The sequence below is a fragment of the Cladophialophora bantiana genome (assembly GCF_000835475.1).
Source record: "Cladophialophora bantiana CBS 173.52 unplaced genomic scaffold supercont1.9, whole genome shotgun sequence".
Lineage (NCBI taxonomy): Eukaryota > Fungi > Ascomycota > Eurotiomycetes > Chaetothyriales > Herpotrichiellaceae > Cladophialophora > Cladophialophora bantiana.
The window spans coordinates 918042-938997 of record NW_015971583.1 but is presented as its reverse complement, the minus strand read 5'-3'; the positions used below and the strand labels follow the sequence as shown (position 1 = coordinate 938997).

At 51.2% G+C, this 20956-nt stretch overlaps 7 protein-coding genes across 7 annotated transcripts; 3 read left to right on the top strand and 4 right to left on the bottom strand.

Annotated features, from left to right (window-relative positions):
- Window positions 1-5492: 5492 nt before the first annotated feature.
- Z519_06642 (uncharacterized protein) lies at window positions 5493-6606 on the bottom strand (the record flags this gene model as incomplete). The annotated part of the gene is made up of 4 exons (XM_016764380.1): window positions 5493-5913; window positions 6018-6275; window positions 6379-6498; window positions 6560-6606. The coding sequence occupies 4 exons, from the start codon at window positions 6604-6606 to the stop codon at window positions 5493-5495; spliced, it is 846 nt and encodes a 281-aa protein (XP_016619462.1).
- A 1185-nt stretch (window positions 6607-7791) lies between these two features.
- On the bottom strand, window positions 7792-8877 carry Z519_06641 (uncharacterized protein; the record flags this gene model as incomplete). The annotated part of the gene is made up of 2 exons (XM_016764379.1): window positions 7792-8203; window positions 8345-8877. 2 exons carry the CDS (start codon window positions 8875-8877, stop codon window positions 7792-7794), a joined length of 945 nt encoding a protein of 314 aa, XP_016619461.1.
- Window positions 8878-10880: 2003 nt separating this feature from the next.
- Window positions 10881-11577, top strand: Z519_06640 (uncharacterized protein; the record flags this gene model as incomplete). Its single annotated transcript, XM_016764378.1, has 2 exons — window positions 10881-10913; window positions 11029-11577. 2 exons carry the CDS (start codon window positions 10881-10883, stop codon window positions 11575-11577), a joined length of 582 nt encoding a protein of 193 aa, XP_016619460.1.
- A 2527-nt stretch (window positions 11578-14104) lies between these two features.
- Z519_06639 (uncharacterized protein) lies at window positions 14105-15013 on the top strand (the record flags this gene model as incomplete). Its single annotated transcript, XM_016764377.1, has 2 exons — window positions 14105-14324; window positions 14388-15013. 2 exons carry the CDS (start codon window positions 14105-14107, stop codon window positions 15011-15013), a joined length of 846 nt encoding a protein of 281 aa, XP_016619459.1.
- Window positions 15014-15774: 761 nt separating this feature from the next.
- Z519_06638 (uncharacterized protein) lies at window positions 15775-18567 on the bottom strand (the record flags this gene model as incomplete). Its single annotated transcript, XM_016764376.1, has 1 exon — window positions 15775-18567. The coding sequence occupies one exon, from the start codon at window positions 18565-18567 to the stop codon at window positions 15775-15777; it is 2793 nt and encodes a 930-aa protein (XP_016619458.1).
- Window positions 18568-19168: 601 nt separating this feature from the next.
- Window positions 19169-19916, top strand: Z519_06637 (nucleoside diphosphate kinase; the record flags this gene model as incomplete). Its single annotated transcript, XM_016764375.1, has 6 exons — window positions 19169-19185; window positions 19242-19272; window positions 19330-19373; window positions 19435-19538; window positions 19597-19662; window positions 19720-19916. The coding sequence occupies 6 exons, from the start codon at window positions 19169-19171 to the stop codon at window positions 19914-19916; spliced, it is 459 nt and encodes a 152-aa protein (XP_016619457.1).
- A 192-nt stretch (window positions 19917-20108) lies between these two features.
- Z519_06636 (uncharacterized protein) lies at window positions 20109-20774 on the bottom strand (the record flags this gene model as incomplete). The annotated part of the gene is made up of 1 exon (XM_016764374.1): window positions 20109-20774. The coding sequence occupies one exon, from the start codon at window positions 20772-20774 to the stop codon at window positions 20109-20111; it is 666 nt and encodes a 221-aa protein (XP_016619456.1).
- Between the last annotated feature and the right edge of the window lie 182 nt (window positions 20775-20956).

Below are 20956 nucleotides of genomic sequence, written 5' to 3'. Positions count from 1 at the left end.
CTTCAAAAATCATTGTGCCAAAACGATTTAGCCAACAAAGATGTCCCCGCGAACAACGGACTGGAGATAAGATCCTGGGGTAAGAAGGAACTTTTCAATTGGATTCCTGGGTATAAAAAGGAGGTGTCGTCCTCCCTGTCCGTAGAAATGCTTCCTGATCCCACTTGGTGGAAGAAAATGAAGGTCGGCACTCACCGATCACCGCTGCACTGTCAACACAAACCATGTTAGCATACGTTTTCGGATATGATGGTGTTTCAAGATGATAATCCCTGACCTTATGCTACCTTTTACAGTAGAGGCAGAGGTAGGTCTGGATCTCAACGGTTGAATATGAGGCTGGAGCCGTGATGGATTACGCACCTTTTGTTTCTTTGTACGGCACCCGTTGCAGGCACCACTTATCCGAGTGGGCATGTCGATTATAGTGAGAGAAGAATGATGTTCGGTACACACAACTTTGGAGTGCTGGATGGATGGTGATTGACGAGACCGTGGGCTTTTAACAGACTTAAAGATGATGTCGAAGTGCAAGACGTTGGTTCAGGGTTTTTCTGTGATGGAGTCGGGTTCTGTTGGCCTTCGCTGATGGGGTTGATTATGGTAATCTCAAGGCAAGAGAAGTTTCGTTGGACAAAGTCGGAGCAAAGCGGAGTCAGGTGAATAACCTTTGTAATGGTCGAATTGCGTAACCGTATGGACGAATGGTAGGGTGGGCTGTTGCTTTTTCGTAAAGAAGGGAATGCCTGACTAAGTGTGTGCGTCGCCGAGAGACACGAATTGGACCGGCGTGGAACGCAGCTGCAGTCTGGGGGACGATGCCCCGATACTAAGTCCGCAGGAGTTCTTCTTGGATCACGTTGATATATACAAGATCTGAAATTCCGTAACAAGCCAGCCAGGAGGATTGCCAATGATGTCTCGGCAGCTCTCCGTGTACCTGTCTGGTACGTTGTTTGTTGGGTTTGTTAACAGATCTAGTAGTTTGTGGCGCTGCTGATGAGTTTCTCGGTCTCTTGTATCCGAGGCAGGTTTGGGAAGGGGTCCTTGGTTGGTAGATAGAAGACGCGAAGTGGATTGATGAGCCGGGATATTGGTGGTTGATATAGAGCCTTGACTCAAGTACTCCGTTCCAGATGGTGTATCAGGATGCCGTTCTTGCGCTGAACGATGTGATGAGACGCAATTTCCGCACACCCGTGTGAAGTTTGTTCCGTCCCTTATGTCACCGAGAATTTGGGTTGAAAACAAGTCTTGGTATATACACGAGGAGGAATTGGATCACAACCCAGGGATCATGTCCGGGCAATAGTTCGGACGCAGATGGTAACAGCAGATGCGTGGCTTTCTCGGGGCGGCGGGCGCTGATCAGGGCGCGAGCTTACGCTCCGATATGGGCGTTTCTTCTGGAGGATTGAACACGCGGATATCGGTCGGGCGGGGCTGTGGCGGCGTACGATTGGTTCGTCTGCTGGGGGGAGGAAGGTTTTGCTCAGGGAGAGAAAGACGAGATCCGTTGCGTCATAAGTCGTAGGGGTTGAGGGTGGTTGTGAGACACGATGGAGATGGAGGAGATGGCTCTTGATAGGAGGCGGTGGGAGAGAGTGGGAGCAGAGAGTAGGTGGCGGTCTGTGCAAGGAACGGTTGGACGAGGCGAACAGGGCCAAAAAGGGCGCATAAGAAGTTGAGATGGAGCAGAGACGAAGAGGAATGCGGTGCCGCGAGCCAATCTGAACTGAAGGAGGTGAAGGCTGATCCGGCGCCATCAGAAAGGACCACGCAAGCCCCTGGGAAAGGCAACTGACCTAGAGGTGCTGGTGGTGTAGGAGGTCCAGGAGAGACGCCAGAGAGACCATGTCCGCTAATATCAGCGCTGACTCACGGGGAAGATGGGTGGTCGGTGGGGTGGAGGCCAGGCTGAGAGTGCGCAACAAGGGGAATTGAAGATGGAAGTTTCCCAACCAACCTAAGCCTGATGGAAGAAAGCGTGCCGGAAAGTGAGCGATGCAGGAACAGTAGGAGACGCAGAGGCGACAGCAAAAGCAAAAGCAAAGGCAAAAACGCAATTGCTTCGTACCCAGTACAGTGGGTTGCCCAGAGGCCATGGCGTTGGGATGGTGAGAAGGTCGAAGTCAGCGTGGACAACGTATCGCTGGGGGGCAGTTTGTCACTGTCTCTGAGGGGCCTGAGGGGCCTACTGGGTAGGAGCCTGAAGGGACGCCGGTGGGTGGCTCTTTTTGGTCTTCCCACGCCTGGAGTAACGTTCTGCCGGGCACCACCATGTCCCCGAGAGTTGTCTAGGCTTGCTAGGCTTGCTATTCGTGAAGGGGAACCCAAACCTAATTGTTCACGGCGGACCCCTAACTATCTTGGTCCAAGTCCAAACAAGCACCGACGTCATGCCGCTGGCGGCCCCCCCTCAAATCTTCCACACGCCCCTCAATTTCAATCTTCCATTCACTGGACTTCCATCACGTACTGTAGGTACGTATCTCGGTCTCCCCTTTCCACCAACAACTACTCCCGTCGAGGTATTCATGGTGTCCGTTACGAACTAACCGGCGTACTTGATACCCAGTCCTCGACCAAGCATGTGACAATCAGATAATGTCACCCAACATCCTCCGCCCAACCTGGCCGGACTTCCGTCGCCAGGGAAGATCAAGGACAGATAGTCTCCAAGATCGCGGATACAGCCGGGAACTGGGAATCCCCAAATGGTCACCAGAGTTTGAGGACCAGCGAAGAACTTCCTGAAGCAAGATAGATTCATAGTAACCTGGGCTGTGGCAACTGTTCACGTTTCTTGTCTCGGGCAGATCCCAAGTCTCAGTTGCTCTTTGCACTGTGTAGCAACCGACATCATCCATCGACTCCTTCAAATCAAAAGCTTGGCCCTCGCTTCGAGCGATATCCTTTCCTGGATGTCTGTCAGCTTGCTCACTCGCGCTCCTCGTTCTGCAGGGCATCACCAACCAGCAATGTTGACATTTTGTCCTTCTTCTTGCGAGGCTCCGGCCTTTAGTCAGGCTCCAAGACTCTTGAATTGGTTATCGCCAAATCGATGTCTTATAGCCGTTGCCGTTCTTGGGCTGATATGGCGAATAGAGGTCTCGAGGGATTTCCACCGACTCCTTGACCCCAAAGGCGACCCCAAACGCCACGTCTCAAGTTTACGGGCTCAGACGGATTGAATATCCAACATCGAATTGTCACGGCTTCGTATGTTGTCTCGTATCGGAGAACTCATCTTCCGAAAAATGGCATAAGTGGACGTTGTCTGAGTGGAGTCGGATACTGTCCTGTTGAGTTCCTAGTTGGCATCTGAAAGTATTGGAAGTCATTGTCCTTCAGTTGGAAGCATTCGCTGTCGAGCGGAAGTGTCGCTTGCTAATCTGTTGCATTTCGGATGCCGAATGCCTTATTTGTCATTGTCTCTCCCTGCTCTTTCCTTTTCCCTCACGTCCTGGGCGAGTGTGGAGGCACGATCAGGTTGTAGAACATCCAGATGAAAGTCCGGATATGTCTTTGATGTGTTCGTCGGTGGAAGCGGATGTGGCAGACCATTGCTTAGTGTGGGATGTCCTGTTGTGGGATTTCTGCCAGAGACGACGGACAATCTTGTCTGACGAGACAAGTTATATAGCGAAAATCGTGACGAGATGCGAGGACTCGGTGCGGTGGTAATGGCGCAAGATTTGGTTGAGTGTGGCAGTGGCTGGTGGTGATGGTCGCTTCCCTCGTGAATCGTTGGGAAGAAGCGAGCTCGCTGGAGATGATATTCTGGCAGACCTCTTTCCATTTCCTGTTCTTTTTCACGTCTGCCTGTCTCGAGTGACCCGAGGTGCATCCAAGAGGCTCAAAATATTCTCACCTGAACATCAGCGGCCGCAGAGTTGTGGCCTTCTATTGTCTCACGACAGTCGTAAGATGCAGCCAAATCAGGGCTACAGTCAAGTTGAAAACAAGGAATAGCGCTTGCATTGCGCAAGCGCCCATTGGACCCTTTCCCCAGAATGCTTGCGTGGCTTGAGCACACACCAAGGACCTACTTGGTATAATTGAGAGAGCAATGGACGCTGCGGTGGGGGTAGCTGAATGGTAGCTGAGAGTCCACGCAATGTAGACCAGGGCAAAGACTAGGGTTGACCAAGGCCACGAGCCACATGAGGCTTGGACATTCGTGGCGTGCAGCCTCTCATCGAACAGGGTGACTGCCGATTGCCTGGCAAAATGATCAACCGGAACCTCTCTATCGAGTGCGAGCCACCACGTCTCCACTACGCAACGAATGCGCTGGGGACTGCATAACTTGTCCATCCATTTGTGCTTAAGCCAGGGGACGTTGAACTATCAGCGACGATCTTTGCACTTGCATCAGGCCCTGCGCGAGAGGAGCTAAGGAGGGAGGTGAGGGTGTGACGAGATAGCGTAGGGCCATCAGGGGCCACCACGAAGACCGAAACCCTATTTGCATCCAAAAAACCACCTGCTAGTAAAATCGTAGCGCTGCGACTGCAACGAAGTCAACAAGCCCGAGGCGAGCAGTCAGGGCCACATATTCAATCAGCCTCTAGCAGGGCTTCGGTCCTTTCGTCCCCAAAGCGCGCAAGGGACTGCACATCCAGCTAGCGATATGAGCGGGTAAGCTACTTACTCGAGCGAGACAGACCCTGATTTTGACGTACTTGTATTGTCCCGACGGGATATCGGTACATGGCAAGATACCTAGCCACATGCCAAGTAGACACATGGGTGCTACTACCTAGCGAGCTAGGTATACTCGGTACGAATACTGTACCGTACTGCACTGTACCTACTGGGTACTGTGGCATGTCCACTCAGACATACCCAGTAGGAGAGGGGAGGGCGAACGACGCCCTTGACGCGGCACAAGGCTGAGGCAAGGGGCTGAACGTTGAGGCTTATGGAAACACACTCTCTCACTCACTGTGCGGCACTCGTGGGATGCGGTTCCCAAAGCCCCCCCACTCTTATTAACAAGACACACAACCCCCACGTAGCATCGACACGGCAGAATCTGATTTGCTTTCGACAAGGCTACGTTCCATTCCGTCTCCATTTCTTCCCGATGGTTTGGGTCGTGGCCTGATCTCTCCTTCTCCCTCATCTGCCTCTTTCTGGGACGACGTCATAAATTACCGGGGTTTGCACGACCGAGATGTGATGTTGGGATGTTGGTGTGGGCATCCAGGGTCTTAGGGTGTTTTGGTTAGCTAGTCATCCCCAGTCCCCATCGTGCAAAGTATCAATCTAGGTATTCCCACGTCCATCTTTCCAAAGATCTACAAGAATGGTCTAGTTCTTTTTAATCTCCCCCTCTCTGCGATGTCAAAGTCCCCAAATCACAAACTCTGTGCTTGCTCGCCTCGGCATGCTCAAAGGAGAAATCCCTCTATTAGTGACCGCCGGTATTCAGATCAACCCATTATGACATCTTTCCTCTTCCCTACGTTTCAAAGATACCATGTTCACCCAGGGAATCCAGCCTTCCCCATTGACCCTGCTCCTACATTCGCCATCGCGACCTCCTCTCTCATGCCAGCCGGCCCCTGCCCGTACATCAAGAATTGCAACCCCAAGTAAACATCACAGCAAGCCTGGAAGATTCCGCAAAGACGGAAAGGCCAGGGTACATACTCCTTGCTCAGAAAGAAATAACTCATTTTCATAGCGTCACCCGCTAGCCAGTTGATGATGACTGAGAGGCGAAACCCTTTGCAAGACCGGGCACGGTGATTCTTGAGGATTTGAGGGATGGGGAGGATGGCTTCGACGGCGAGTCCGACGTAGCCGAGGAAGGTGATGTAGAAGGGAGTCCGGGCGAGGATGGGCAGGAAAACGTGGATAAAGAGGAGGGTGGTGGTAAAGTACGCGAGGAAGACGAAGTACCTGATTCCCGTTGTCCTCTGTTAGCATACCAGCAGACGGGAGGGCGAAGCAGGGAACTAAGCAGGTTGCTTGGTTGAAGAGGAGGGCAAAAGGTAAGATCATACGGCTTGGTCCCATTCCACTGCCAAAACCCAAAGGGTCTCCTTCCCTCCATCAAAAAATCCCATAAAATCCCCTTATTCCCGGGGCTGTTATGTGTATACCCATGGAACGGTGTATGCTGTACTCCGCCTTTTTCGCTCCCGCCCGATGGGGCGCGGTTATCCAGCGCGACCTTTAAGAGGATGAGTTGGACGACTATCATGAGGGAGGCCTGCGCGAGGAGCGACTTGTCGTAGTAGGCGCCAAACCAGTAGAAGACCCTGTTCCCACACGCAATATTATCAGCCCAATTCTTTTCGATATCGCAATCATGTCGACTGCATTTAAGCCGTGGAAGCAAGAGAGGAAGGACGTAGCGCATACTTGAGTATCGATGCAAGCAGCATGATAAGGGGGATATCGAGGGAGAATCCATCGCAGGACTTTTTCCGGTGTATCGATGCGATCTGGTCGGCGTAAGATGTTATGGGCGACAAGACTAAACTGTTCCACGGTCATCAATCAGTTTGGAACATCTCATGTATCCGCGTTCCGCCAAACTCACAATATGGGCGCCAGGTAATCCACAAGCAACTGGACTAGACCCCACATCTTGTCGATGTCTAGCCAGGCAAGCAAGGAGAAAGAGTGGTCTCCTACATCAACCGCCATCGTCTCCCACTCAGCGAAAGAAGTCCCGAGTTCAAAGGAGCGGACCGAGTTGCTCGCGATCGGACATACACACCTTCAACAAGACATTTTTGTCAAGGGGATAAGAATGAGGGAACTGGTACAGTCAGCCCCAGGGTTCACCGTAAGAGGAGATTCTGCAATCAATTGGTGATGGACTCATCCGAGAGATCCTGAAATTGCGCACATAATATCCAGGAACAAGTAAAGCGCTGGTGGAATCGTGAGGGCCGATTGGTGGAACAGCCAGATGGTGATCCGTTCTCGCTGCCCTCCGTGGTCACGTGGGACTCAATAGGAGAAATACACTTCGGATGCCAAGCCCGTCGATGCCTGGTCAGGGTCTACCGAAACCGGTTTAGTGTCAGCATACTGCCTTTGACTTTTACAAAAGGCGCCTTGGCATGCCATCGTTCTCGACCTTTTTGTCGTCCGCTCTTAATCAACTTTGTATCGCTCTCTCACTAAAGCTCTCTCACTAGAGCTCTCTCACTAGAGCTCTCTCACTAGATTAAGCCTTATGCATTCTTGCTCCAACAGGTGTCCGTTTAGGAGTCTCCTCGCATGGATCCGTTATTCTCAATGGTCCGTTTCACGAATTTACAAAGAGCTAACAGTTAGGATCAGGGACACACGATACAATTCACAAACTAAGCAGCACAGCTACCGTGCCCCAGAGACGGCTTCCCTAGTTACAACTGAAACCCTCGTTGCAGAATAGTATCGCTTATATGTCTTTCTCCCGCGGAACCATACCAGATGTCAAGTCATAGGCGAATTGGGAAGTATCAATATTGTATTCCTGCCAAATGACCATAGCAATTTTCCAACGGCTGAATTACTTCCTCGATAAAGCTTTCCCGCCATCGGTCTCGCCCGGAAAACGCCCTTTCGAGGCACCAACGAACGGCAGAACAATATTCTGGACCAACATCGTCCATCAGATCGTTACACCACCCCGTGGCGATTGAATGATCCCAGATCTGTGCCGTGAGTCGATTGGTCGCGGGATATGCAGATTCCAGAGCCTTCCTCGGGCCATAATGCTCGATTGGCATGTAGAACTTCAATTCGAAAAGGATGATCCCAAGGGCGCAGAAGCCAAAATCACCACTTGCAGGTCTGGGGATCGAAGCTTGAGGACTGGTAAAAGTCACGCGAGAGGTATGGTTTATCGGTCAGAACGCGGTTCTCGTCCTGTGGATCCACAAGGAATTCGATGTCCGTTTTGCTCCACAAGCTTCTGAGCCACGGTGTCCAATGTAGCTGCAAGTGTGACGATGCCAGCGAAATTGCAATTGAGAGCCGATCTCGGCGAGTGAGGACTATGGTCGAGGTCTTATTCAGTAAGGTCCACAAATTCACCATTTTTCGGGTATCAGCATCCGGATGAGGCACTTCGGGAGGAACGAGAGCGTATTGATTGTCATCGTTCTCCCGTATTTCGGAAAGACCGCCGGTGGGGGAAATTGTGGCAAAGGTTTTGCAGAGATCGGTGATCATAGACGGCTCGATGCAACTATAGGTGTTCTCGTGGGGGACGTCTGTGAGGGTGCGGCAACAGGGCAGGCAGCTTCCTTCCTATTACAATGAAAGCATTGGTGTAATTAGACCAAAAAATCAAAAGAAAGAAGGGGGGAAAACAGGATGTACCGTCTACCTTGACTTGGGTCTGAAAAGCTGCTTGAGCTGTCCTTTCAAGCTAGACTGCTCCTTCGGGGCAGAGGGTAGCTGGCTTTGGAATGTGGGCTGAGGATTTTCTTGTATCGTTCTCTCTGGTGTCAGAAGCCTGAGCATGTTTCCTGCGTCATTGTCGCGAGCCTTGAAGAGTTTGATACAAGCCGTTTGCCAAAGCCAGAATGCAATATTTGGTCCGCCCTCATTGTCACCAGCACGGAACAACACAGTGAACGCAACGTCTGGGCATTTCCAATTTTCGAGCCAGAGGTCGGCATGATGTGATCGACAGCAGTTCTGCTTCCAGGCTCCTTGCAGGAGACCGTAAATGGCGCTGGCATGTTTCCAGAAGCTAAGCAAGGACCTCTGGGCTTGGGGAAGCGCAATTCGTTTTCTGATCTGCGTGATTTTATTGCTTGTTTCCAGAACGTCTCGTAATATTGTGTTGTATCTCTCCACCTTGCGAAGCAGATCGTCACGAGGCGCTTTGTCAATGCCGAAGATGAAACGACGCATCTCATAGTCTCCAGATGAGTGCCCATTCGAAACTTTTGTCTTCAACCCCCCATCACTTCGTTCATTACTTTGACGGCGTCCATGTACAGACGGTAATTTTCCTGGAGACGCTGTTTTAGTTTTGCTTCCAGACCTTGATCCTGCTACCGAGGGCCTTCAAGATGAGCAATCAAAGCTCGTAGGCGCACGTCATCGTCAACCACTAATGGAAGCAAATTTAGTTCAAGATTTTGTTTCAGGCACTGGTGCTAGTATTCGTTGGTGCTTGAAATTGTTAAATTCACTCTTACAACGCCACCAATTGCGGAGGATTGCTGCCGAGTCTCGAAAGTGTTCAAGAGCACTAATTAGAATAGGAAAGGCACCCAAAGCAAGACCCACGAATTCTATCCCACTCATCCTGTCCCTTGTCGGGCATCAATAAATGGTATGCCGGAAGGTGAAGTTTAAGGATCGAAGTCGTTTACAACCCAGCTGTTTCCGAGCCGTGCTGATGAGGCTCTGCGGCTGGTGAGGCTTTCCTTGGCACTTTGATGTCGCTAGGAAGGCTCGCGCCGACTCGTCTTCTAGTTTCGGCAGTAACGACTTCCCAACTCATGAGGTCTGGTTGCTTTGTCGCTTGGTCGCTTGGTCGCTTCCTCCTTTCGCAGACGTCGTGGGAAGGAACATATTGTACACTGAGAACTTCCTCGCCTCCCAAAGTATATGTTATCAGTGACAATTGGTAGGCTCTCGCTGCCACCCGTAATGTTACGTTGGGCTCCCTGCACTGACGCCCTCTCCTAAAGAGCTGTTGTCGATGGCGCAGAGTGCATCCCCCATCGTTGAAGAAGCTGAGGCTTGTCTCGTCCAATTTTCTTCGATGTGCGACGCCCTGAGAGGACTAAGCGGACAGGAGATGGACGGTGTAACATACTTGGAAATTTGGGATGCCAGGGACAGATTCATAATATGGACTTCAAGTATCGGAGCCCTTCAGCATCAACAGTTCATCAGCTCGCCAGAGCACAGGCCGAGAAATTGCAAAGACATCGCGAATCATGTCACTTACTACTCAGTATAAGCAAAGGCTCGAAAGCGGTGAGCTACCGGCGACATGCCATGCTCCGTCAGTTGACTGGATCTGCATTGCGTTCAATCGCCTCGGGCTGCAGGGAGAATCGAGTCAGCTTCTTATCGGAATATGAAGACTTTTTGCATCAAAAGCGCCCTAGAGATCCGATTGAAGGAGGGCCCTTGATAGAGGCAACGGTGCCGGAGATCGAGGAACTATTCGGTTCGATAATATATCATATCTATTCAGGTTGTCAACCATCATTCGGAGTTCTACAACCAGGGATCGCTATGCTCGAGCTGCGGCGGCTCCTAGACATGCGTTCAGTAGCCAATACAATACTGCTCACATCAGACAGAAATTCTCCAAGCTGACTGGTGACGAAAACGAATGGCTCATAAGCCGTCTCGAGGAGGCCAATATCTGGCGCCGCCAGTATTTTAGGTATATAAGGGAACATCACCAGAAACTTTCAGAAACGAAGCTTGAACATGGTGTTACTGAGAAGTCTCAAGCTCTTATAGCAGGCTCTTCTAGGCCCAACAACGCGCTGGCCCCGGAAATTGCTCCAAGTGAGCTTGCGCCCACTACAGCATCTACCATGATTGAGGATACGACTGGACTTCTCCAGTTAGCTAATGAAACTCGCTCTCAAGTATCATATGCCACGACAATAAACGAAACCAAGATGCCAAACATCAATCGGAACATGTCGCTTCAAGCAGCTTCAGAAGGGCGAAAAGATTTTCATTGCCACTACTGCTGAAGTTTCCAAAGGCATTCCAATGAAAAGTCATGGAGGTGCATACTAGTATTTGTCTTCATCTCAGAGTTTGGGACTAATCTTTCTTGGTCAGAAAACACGTCTTGGACGATCTGAGACCCTATATCTGTACATTCCAAACCTGTGGGCTGAAGCGTTTCGAGGATCGTCATTCGTGGTTTCAACATGAAACGCAAAACCACAGATATAAATGGAGATGTAATTTCTGCCACCGGACGCCTGCAAACCCCATGTTTGAGGTAATTATTTCTTTACGTGTTGAAAGACGCGGCTCTGAAGCTCGCAATGATTCCGACACTGACGCCATTTGTAGGCCTATTCCAGCAACGATTTCGAACGACATTTGTCGTCTCGGCATGGGGACAAAGTGACCAGAGCACTTCTTCCTGCCATCATCCAATCCAACCGATACCTGCCTCATCAAATCTCACCAGCAATGTGCCCTTTTTGTGATGAATTGGCGAATGCACTAAGCAAGTCCAACCCATCACCACCTGGTAAAGACTTAGTGGTGACACCTGAGGATTTCATGAAGCATGTGGGTAATCACTTGGAGGAAATCGCGCTGTTTGTTCTTCCTCGCTCTCTTGATGATGAAAGCATTCCTGGCTCAGACGCAGCAGTAGATCTAAGCACCATGAGGAGTTCATTCGAGTACACATCTCTCAACCTTTCTCAGCCTCAAGAAAGCGCCGACTCCGCCGTGATGACGCTTGAAGAATTAGATTCAGATAGCGAGATGCCGCAAGGTGCTACCCTAGCAGATTCAACTCTGGACGTTGAGACGCTCATGCCACATCTACTTTCCGCGACTTCGGACAGTGCAGGAAGGTCCATTCTCGCCGGTGTCTCGTTTACTTGACCCTTCTTTTTCCGGATCACACACGTTAGATACGAGGAGCATCCGAGTCAGTAACCTCTGGTGGTATATCCAGACCTTTTTTTGGCAACCGAACCCATCTGGGAAGTTCGTCGCGGAGGCTTCAGGTGGACTCTGAATCTGGGATCCCGGCCTCATACATTAACTGCTGAGTACAATTCCGTGTCGAGATAACCACTTATCCTTGAAAGAACCGACAATTCAATGTTAGAGAAAATGAGATCAAAAGGCAATGATGACTCTCAAGGTTCGGACGGCCCTGGGGGTGAACTGTGGGCGGCTCCCTAATAAATGACATTGTTGCGCTGCCCTCTGATTTTGAATGTCCTGCACACCGCTTTGAAGTGACCTTTCCGTCAGTCATCTGACTGCCGTACACGTCTCTCACGCAAGTCTTTCCCAGCAGGACTCAGTGATGGGTGATCTCGGTTAGGTTCTCTATCGACGCGGATACTGTGTCGTGATCGAGCTGGTCAATGAGTTGTCCTCTTATATTTGCTTGGTCGGCCTTGCTAGCGAGAAATACTGATAAGCGATATCAGGATTTTCTGCAATGCGTTTCAGGCATCGGTCTTTACATCTCGTCATGTCTTTGCATCAAACGCGTCGCCCTGGGCATGGCCAGCCCAGTCGAGCGGGAGCACTTCCACGAGCCGCTAGCGTCTGCGGAAGTAAGCGAAAGGGCGCAGGGGGATTAAACGCCCGGGCGACGACGCTTAGCCGCTGGAATCTGGTCAGCGCTTGATTTGGTCCAAATATAGGACAGAGTACCTCTCAGGGGCCATTTTTTCCGCTTCATGTGAGAGTTAAGATCTCACAATCATCAACTATTGCTCTTCACTAGCCAAACGAGAAAACAGCCCGTTCAAGCCGGTAAGGATGACGCTATCCTCGAAACCATTTTCATATTGACAAGAGCCGCTTCGAGACTACGCTGCACAACAAACCTAACGAAATCGAGGGGCACAAGATAATGTGGCAGCAGCCCTGTCCTTGGCTTGGGAGGCCTCGTCTGGGCAGAGGGCCAAAAACTTGATTGGCTTCTTCGGTGACCGGCAGCTGGGGCAGGGCTTCGATTCAAGTCTCACATGCACCGTGCCTGACTGGGGACCTTTTGATCCCCAGAGGGCGCTTTGGATATCAACGCGACGATCGTTTCGGTACTCAATGCCCGCAAAGAAAGGCCCATTGAAGCCGCCCAGAGTTGGGTTGGCAGTGGCATGAGTTGGGCCCAAGACGAAGCAGATGCCAAGATCACGAGAGCTGCTAGCCACATAGTCCAAGAGATACAGGTAAGTAGTGTATCAAGGCAAAGTGGCTGAGCTGGGATGGTATGGGGAGGTAACAGGAAGGAGAGTTGTCTACCCGGTAGTCACATGTCAAACCAAGATGGGCTAAGGGGGAGTGCTGAACAGTTCACAGTGCTGGCAGAGTGCCATTCTTTATAGTTTAATAGAGTATTCCATGTTTTTGATGCCGTCTACCAGAGACGCGTTCTCGATTCCCGACCTGCTGGACAGGCCTCAGTGCGTTGTTGCACTGGTATGCCGAACCCTGAAGTGCTCAGTTACAGTAGGTATATACTTACTATAACGAATATGGGCTTACGGTTGGTGGGACTATGAAGGCGTCGCGAGCAACAACATCTATGTTTTGAAAACTCGGCCTGCGGCTCCAAAGCCTTGCCGTCCAACTGGCCCGTATAGGAAATTCGGATATTGACACCCGGACCTCTAGCGCAATATTCATCTTACGTGCCTGCCAGCCACCTGGTCAATCCTTGCTAACCAGCTTAGCCAAAGCATCCTTGGACTAACGGGCCAAAGCCTCGCTATCCACGGGCTGAAGATGGTAGATGTTTTTTGAGAAGTCGCCGAAGTCGTTGCTTGTACGAGGTACCTGGGGCCAAAATAAAGTCTCCGAAGATACACTCAGTACTCGACCAATGCATTATCTGCTTTGGCAATCTAGCAGGGGAGACTGTAAACACCTAGCGGGCGGTAGGCTTCATGCCGCGTTTCAGGCCCCTTTATTCACTCTCGCCTGCTCCAACCGATCGAACACTCAGATAACTTGAGATCAGGCTGCCGTTTATGCTTGGATGGCGGGACTGCGACTGGGATGAGCGAATTACCCACCTACTCTTCTGCATCATTCGCCCGCCCGTCCGTCTTGGGGCCCAGGGGCTCTGCAAGCCGTGCCCTTTCAACTCCCAAAAGACCACAATTCGATCAAAGCTCTAATTGAACAGATCAACTCGTTGCATTAGCGCAACTGACTTACTCCCCCCCTGCTCGCCCCAGAACAAATAGACCCAAACTCAACATGTAAGAGGTGAGTGACTTATCCAGAACAACTTGAACCCCAAATATATGCTGCCCGTGGTAGCCGCACACACTGTGGGCACCCGAATTTCTGGCACCAACGCTTCTTGAATTCGGCCATCGGTGTGTTTTTCTTTCTGCAAAGCTACCCTTTGTCATCAAGCTTTCCGGAACAGAAGAACAATATGCTCTTTCTACCACTGTTGGCGTTGGTCGTGAGCGCGAGCGCTCAAGATCAAGACAATATCTTTCTAACCCCACCGACTAATGGAATTGACAACGACTTTACGCAAAATCCCACTTATGTCCAAGGCTCTAAGCTCACTATCCAGTGGAAGACGACATACCCGGCCACCGACTTGGCGATCTGGCAGAATGGGAACCCAAACGCTCAATTCCTGCAGAGTAAGGATGTGTAATTGGACTCCAGCATCGAATCCCTAAGGTATACTAACAAGTTCAATATAGCTGGCATCACGGGAACAAGTCTCGACTGGACCGTGGGGACTGGGGAAAACCCACCCTTCGACCTGACCGAGGGGAACGTCTTTTTCTTTCAAATGTACAACTCATCCACGACAACCTTTTTCAGCAGCCATTACTTCAACGTCAGCGATCCGTCACTGGCCTCAGTTACCTCCACTGCTCCCTCCAGCAATACTTCACCGCCCGGGTCCGCTTCAACAGGCACGTCGACTTTATCGGACGGTTCATCCAAGACCGCCGCCGCAGCCACTTCGGTCGCGTCGACCACGCCTACTTCTTTATCCGCAGATTCGGCCTCTGACCACAGCAGCAGCAGCGGCAGTAACAGTAAGCTAGGAGAAGGTCTAGGAATCGGCATCGGGCTGTGCGTGTTCATCATCTTGGTTGCCGGGCTAGTCTGGTACTTCCTCCGACGGCGCTCCAGATCACCACGGCTGAAAACGATCGACCCGCCATATCATCAGGCGCCGTATCCATCAGAGACTGCCTCAGTCTATCCCAGTGAGATGCCTGCGCACGCGCCGCACAGGAGGTACGAGCTCGGAACGGCCGCGCCTTCGACGCATGCAGAGCTCGACGGCGGCGGCGGCGGCACAAAAGCCGTATAACGCGACGTCGACATTCGATGTCGACGGATTCGTGGTGGCTGGCTGCCTTCTTACCAATTTGTGGATACCTTAGATAGGAAAAGAAAAAAACCTGGCGCCGCCCTCCGCTTGTACAACACGAAGGGTCAGTCTTGTACTTATAGATAAGCCTTGTTCTTCTGTTTTGATCCGTTCAAGGTATGTCGGCAATTCGATGTAATCCAAACTTCCGACCCTAGCCTTGTGGATATGGCGCTTTATAGGTACCTTCCCTCCTCACTTCCTTGCCCATGCCCAAGCCTACACCCTCGCGGTCCTTCTTTATTGCGTTGCAGCACCCCGTACACCGTACCTACGCACGGATCACCATCGGCGAGAGCGCGCTGAATGAGATGAATTACATACCTGCTTATATTCTTCGTATGGACCCTGAACGCTGTGCTCTGCACTGACATCCTGAGGGTCGGCCCGGCGTCACACGGCCTGCGCCAAGATGGGAGAGAAATTACCTCCCTCACCACCTACCTGCTTGTTGGGGACGGCCACTGGTGCGGGTACAGTATATCGGGGTCGGGGCAGGGATGCACCGGAGTGCGAAGTCTACATACATACCTATAATGTGTAGATGTAGGTATAGGCGTAGGTACAGATGCAGGTGTAGATATACATTGGTTTAGGACTCAACCACTGAGGCTGAATGAAGACGGAGCACATGCCTTTTTGAAAATATTTCTTCGAAGTCATAAATCCCATCTATGTGTGTGCCGTGTTGTACAAGGCGTTTACAGTTCTGTCTTTGGCCCAGAGTCCGCGCTCTCTGGAAACTTCATACTCCAATCCACGCCAATGCCCATCCCAGGACTCCTGATCACCACCCAAGCTGTCTTGTTCCCAGCTGCAGGATGATAAAACATTTCGGCCTTTCTGTCCCCCTTGATGCCGTCTTCAGTCACAGTGATCTCTTCCGCGGACGACCACGCAGCAGGCGCGTTGACCACGACAATCTTCTCAATCTTCACTTCCTTCATCGTCTTGAGATATCCAGCGGTCTTCGCTCCTTTCGTGCCAATATCACTGCTCCGAAGCACTCCACCCGCAATCGAGAAGTGGCGGTGGATATACGCCCCCTGTTGATAATCAAATGTCTCTCCATCATCCACGTATAGCGTGCCCTCCGCTTTCTTGCCTTCCTTATCCAACACGACAACAAGAGTGTATGGATCCCATTTCATCAACCCTGAACTCTTCCTCGGTCTCTCTTTCCTAGGGAATATATGGCCACCTTGCATGAGCAAGGGGATCTTGTCCAATGGTGCATCGACCTTGTGCGTCCTGGAACCGCCAGCATAGATCGTGTAGTCAAAGTAGTCGTAGTAGTTCTCATCATCCGCTAGGTAGATGTCCACGCTTTCCTCTCCTTCAATGGTGACGGGTTTAACCAACAAGCCGGTGGAACCGAGATACATTTGGTCGTCGATGTCGAAACCTTTCTCATCCGTTGGATGCACGAAATACTGAGCGCGCACAATAGGGTACCCGTCTGTAGCGGCTTCGTGGAAAGCTGTGTACCACGCTGGGAGCAGTGAATAACGAAGCCGTAGTGCTTGGGTCATGATACTTGTATATGGCTCCCCTAGCATATATGGCTCGCGTCTCCGCGTGTCAATGTGTGCATGACCACGCATGAATGGATAGAATGCTCCGGCTTGATACCACCTTGTCTGGAGTTCTTTGCTTGGGTTGCCGAAGAATCCACCCACGTCAGCGCCCGCAAAGGGAAATCCACCAACGCCTTGATTAAGAATCATGGGGATCGACGCGGCGAGATGTTCCCAGCTTGCCTGGTTGTCCCCGGTCCACATTGCCGCAGATCTTTGTGAGCCCGAGTAGAAAGAGCGAGTGAGTACGAATGGCCGTCGGATCTCTCCCTTTTTGCGTTCCAGAAGCGCGTGGTAGGTAGCGTTGTGGAAGGTCATACCATTGATATTGTGTAGGTCGCGATGTTCCCAGTTGCCGTGGTGCAAGTTATCCCGTGGCATGGTGATTTCCGGTCCGTTGAAGACGGATGGCTCATTCATGTCATTCCACAGCCACACATTCGATTGCGTACCTTTGAACCGATCGAACGTAAATAGCGATTTCCACCACGCCCGTCCCGCCGGGTTGAATGCATCAATCCAGTAAGAGCTTCCCGGCCAGCACCACCCTTCGAAAATGTTGTTCTCCTTATTCTTGACCGCCAAGCCCTTGCTCTTGAGTTCATCCAGTACAAAGTACCCCTCTTTGTTTTTGATGTGTGGGTCAATGATGACGACTAACTTGCGTTGAGTCTCATCAAGCTGCTTCTCCATCGAAATAGGATCTGGAAAGTTCAACGGATCCCAGGTAAAATACTTCTTGTCGTCCGTATATTCAATATCGAGCCAGATGACATCGTAGGGGATATTGAATTTGTCGAATTTCCGGTCAACGTCCTTAACGTCCTCGTCGCTCACATAATTCCACCTGCATTGATGGTAGGCAATGGCAAATGATGCTGGCATCGCGGTATAGCCAGTAAGTTCCCCGTATGATTTGGAAACGTCTTGAGGCGTTGGACCGAGCATGACAAACACGTCAAGGAGACCGCTTTCAGAAATCCAATGTGTATGTGTATCAACGACTCCACCAGTGAGGCCCAGAGTCAGAGGATTTGTGTCGTGTTTCGACTTGATAATATCCACCCAAGTCTCAGCTGCATTTAGCCAGAAGACACCAACAGTGGAGCCCTTTTTGTGCGCATGCATAAATGGTATGGACCCATATAGAGTCATAGGAGAGTCGAGTTCGTATTCAAAAACGTCGCTGTTGTACATGCGGTATGGCTGGTCATAGTGCTCATCTCCCCCACGGGTCTCCTTTAACGATAGAGGTCCAGCATGTTCCGGGAGACCATATACGTGCGCATACCCGGGGAAGGTGATGTCCATCGCAACACTCTCGGGTCCCTTAGGCTTGGAGTCAGTATTGCCCCCGAAACTCTCGTCCCACCAAGTGCTTTCGTCTTCCGTTGGTTCGGTGGGCGGTGGCTCAGTACTATTGTCGTCCGCCACAGGCTGTTCAACCTTTGGCCGCCAATGCTCGACATTCAAGAACCCTCGGCCATTGAATACGACGTTCTTCTCTTCGCCAGACCAAAACTCTATGCCAAAGGGGGCATGTCGAATGCTGGCCTTGAAGTGACCGCCGGGCCCCCACGATACTTCCGTAACATCCTTCGATACCTTCTTCATTTCAGCCGTCGTCTGAGGGTGGAGACCGGCTCCAGTGAGAGCCCAGGCACCGGCTTCATTGTATCTCTCCTTTCTGGCAACACTCCCATGTCGCAGCTCAATCTCACCCTTCCTTCTCTTTTCCTCGTCGATGGTGACTCGGACATTGCCACGGTCAAGGAAGGTCATCGTCAGGGGTAGTTTCACTGTGTCACCACCGACCAGCGACTTGATGACGGAGCCATCCAATCGGCCATCCTTGAACTTAATCGAGACCGCATCCAGCTGGTAGGGAGAGGATTCAGGGCCGCCCTTCTCTGTCATAGAATCCGCAAGAGCCCTGTTTCTCTTACAGAAGCCAGACTGGTCACAGCGCTTGAAGTCGTGGTGTTTGACCGTGACTGTGGTCTGTTAGCATATGTGTATGCACCGAATTACCGCGCATTGGAGTACTTGCCGGCCGGGGAGGCAAGGAACAGCAGGAGCAGGAGTGAGAAATAGGATACCGCCCAAGACGGCATCCTCCTCGAAGACCGAGCCATAGCTGTAACTGAATCCTGCGAAAGGTCCCTGCTTCGCAAAGATTGGAGAGGGTTGATGGCTGTCGTGAGGGACTGTGTCAACAAGTAAATGTGTCCTGTAAACAGCCCAAGATGTGCCCGGAATGGCTGGCCTCACTAGCCTCGCCTAGAGTTCCTCAGGCTCTCACTAAGCGGGCCCCTGCATTGGGCTACAAGCTGCAAGCTCAATAATTCACTTGCCCCTCCCAACGTCACCTGCTCCTTCCCCACCACCAACTTGATTGAACAAAATATTTTTGCCCAATTCTCTTTTCACTTGACCGCAACGTGTCTTTCTCTCGGCCAGTTCTTCGTTCCAAAATACCAGTCTTCTTTGCCTACATAGCCTTGAACGGCACGCCAACATGTCTAACGAACAAACGTAAGTGTTCAAAACCCCCATTGTTGCGAAAAACGAAATACTAACACTCTGGGCAGCTTCATTGCTGTTAAGCCTGATGGCGTTCAGGTATGAATCCCTCCTCCTTCCTCCTGAAATGCCGTCGATGCTGACAGTACCATCCAGCGTGGCCTTGTTGGCGATATCATAAGCCGATTCGAGAAGCGCGGGTGAGCAAAGCCATCTTGATATTATAGTGCAGGGAGAGTCTGAGACTAAAGGGCGGTGAAGATACAAATTGGTCGCCATCAAGATGGTGTCTCCTTCCAAGGAGCACCTCGAGAAGCACTACGAAGACCTTTCCGGCAAGCCCTTCTTCAAGGGACTCGTCACATGTATGGAAGGATCTCTACAAGCGTTGATCGAGCGAGTCCATTGACAGAAATATTGCAGACATGTTGAGTGGTCCGATCGTCGCCATGGTCTGGGAAGGCCGCGATGCTTGCAAGACTGGTCGATGTAGGTTGCCCCAAAAGCTCCATATAGGACGCACGACATGCTGATCATTGATGCAAGCCATCCTTGGTGCCACCAATCCTCTTGCTTCCGCTCCCGGGACTATTCGAGGTGACTACGCCATTGACGTTGGTCGCAATGTCTGCCACGGCTCCGATGGTGTCGAGAGCGCTAAGAAGGAGATTGCATTGTGGTTCAAGCCTGAGGAAGTCCAGAGCTGGAAGTCTGCCCAACATGACTGGATCTACGAGAAATGATGGAGTTTGGTCTGGAGCCACCTGAATACGGTGCCTACAACAACGTCAGCCATGATGATGAATACCAAGCGAGTTCAAGAAGAGATAGACCTTCCGCAATTGAGAAATGACATAGTGCGTGATTGCATACGGTGTTCAATTGCTTGATCCGCTTTCTAGTCGAATGTCAATGAGAGGGCTTCTGGCACGACATCATGGCTTGGTTCTTCGAAACAGTGATTTTGTGGCATTTCCAACCGGGATGATGGCAATTCGCGCAAACCACGGCGACCCCCAAACGCTAACGAGAAGACGCAAAGGCAGCAAAGCTTTCACTAAAGCATACGCTGTCGCGAACTCGACCACCCATCTTGTGGCGGTCTCTCCTCGATTGAACCACTTTGAGGCTGTTTCTTTTCGATTTTCAAGGCGTCCCGCATTGCCCTTCTTCGTCTCCTGCTCAACCTCAATCTCTTCTTTTTCACTGATCCAGCCTTTCTTCCGGAAGTACCGTGCAAACTTCTCAACACTCGCAGAGATCCAAGCTCCTTCAGCAAAGTAGGGAGGAAGCCAATGCCAGTAATGGAAAGCTCCTGCCAGGCCGAATAACGGTATAACCGCAGTCAGTTCATGAAGAACAATGAATGCTGCAACATGTGACACAGGAGCTTGTCGCAGGCCAATGACTGTAGGGCGGAGGAAACGCGGGGTGCGTTCAACGAAGCGGTCAAAGCGACTTCTGACAGCGGCATGGTCGTCTGGCTTGGACCTGGGTGGTGGTGGTAAAGGAGGTTCTGATTTATGGGTTGACAGCCAGCGTCTTATAAGAAGATTTCGATTAGGTGCGTGGACAGATCTGTCCACTGCGCGCCGCAACATAATGACGGGTTCACAGCATATCGGTTTGTTTGGTAGCAGAAAACAGACAAAGATGGGGATCCCCAATCAGGCGCTCCATATTGCCCAGGCTGCCTTTGCCTGCACTGTTCTCATTGGTCTGTATGAGCCGCCGTAGAATATAGGGCGGAGTATACAAACCTTTCACGGCGCCCCCTTCGGCT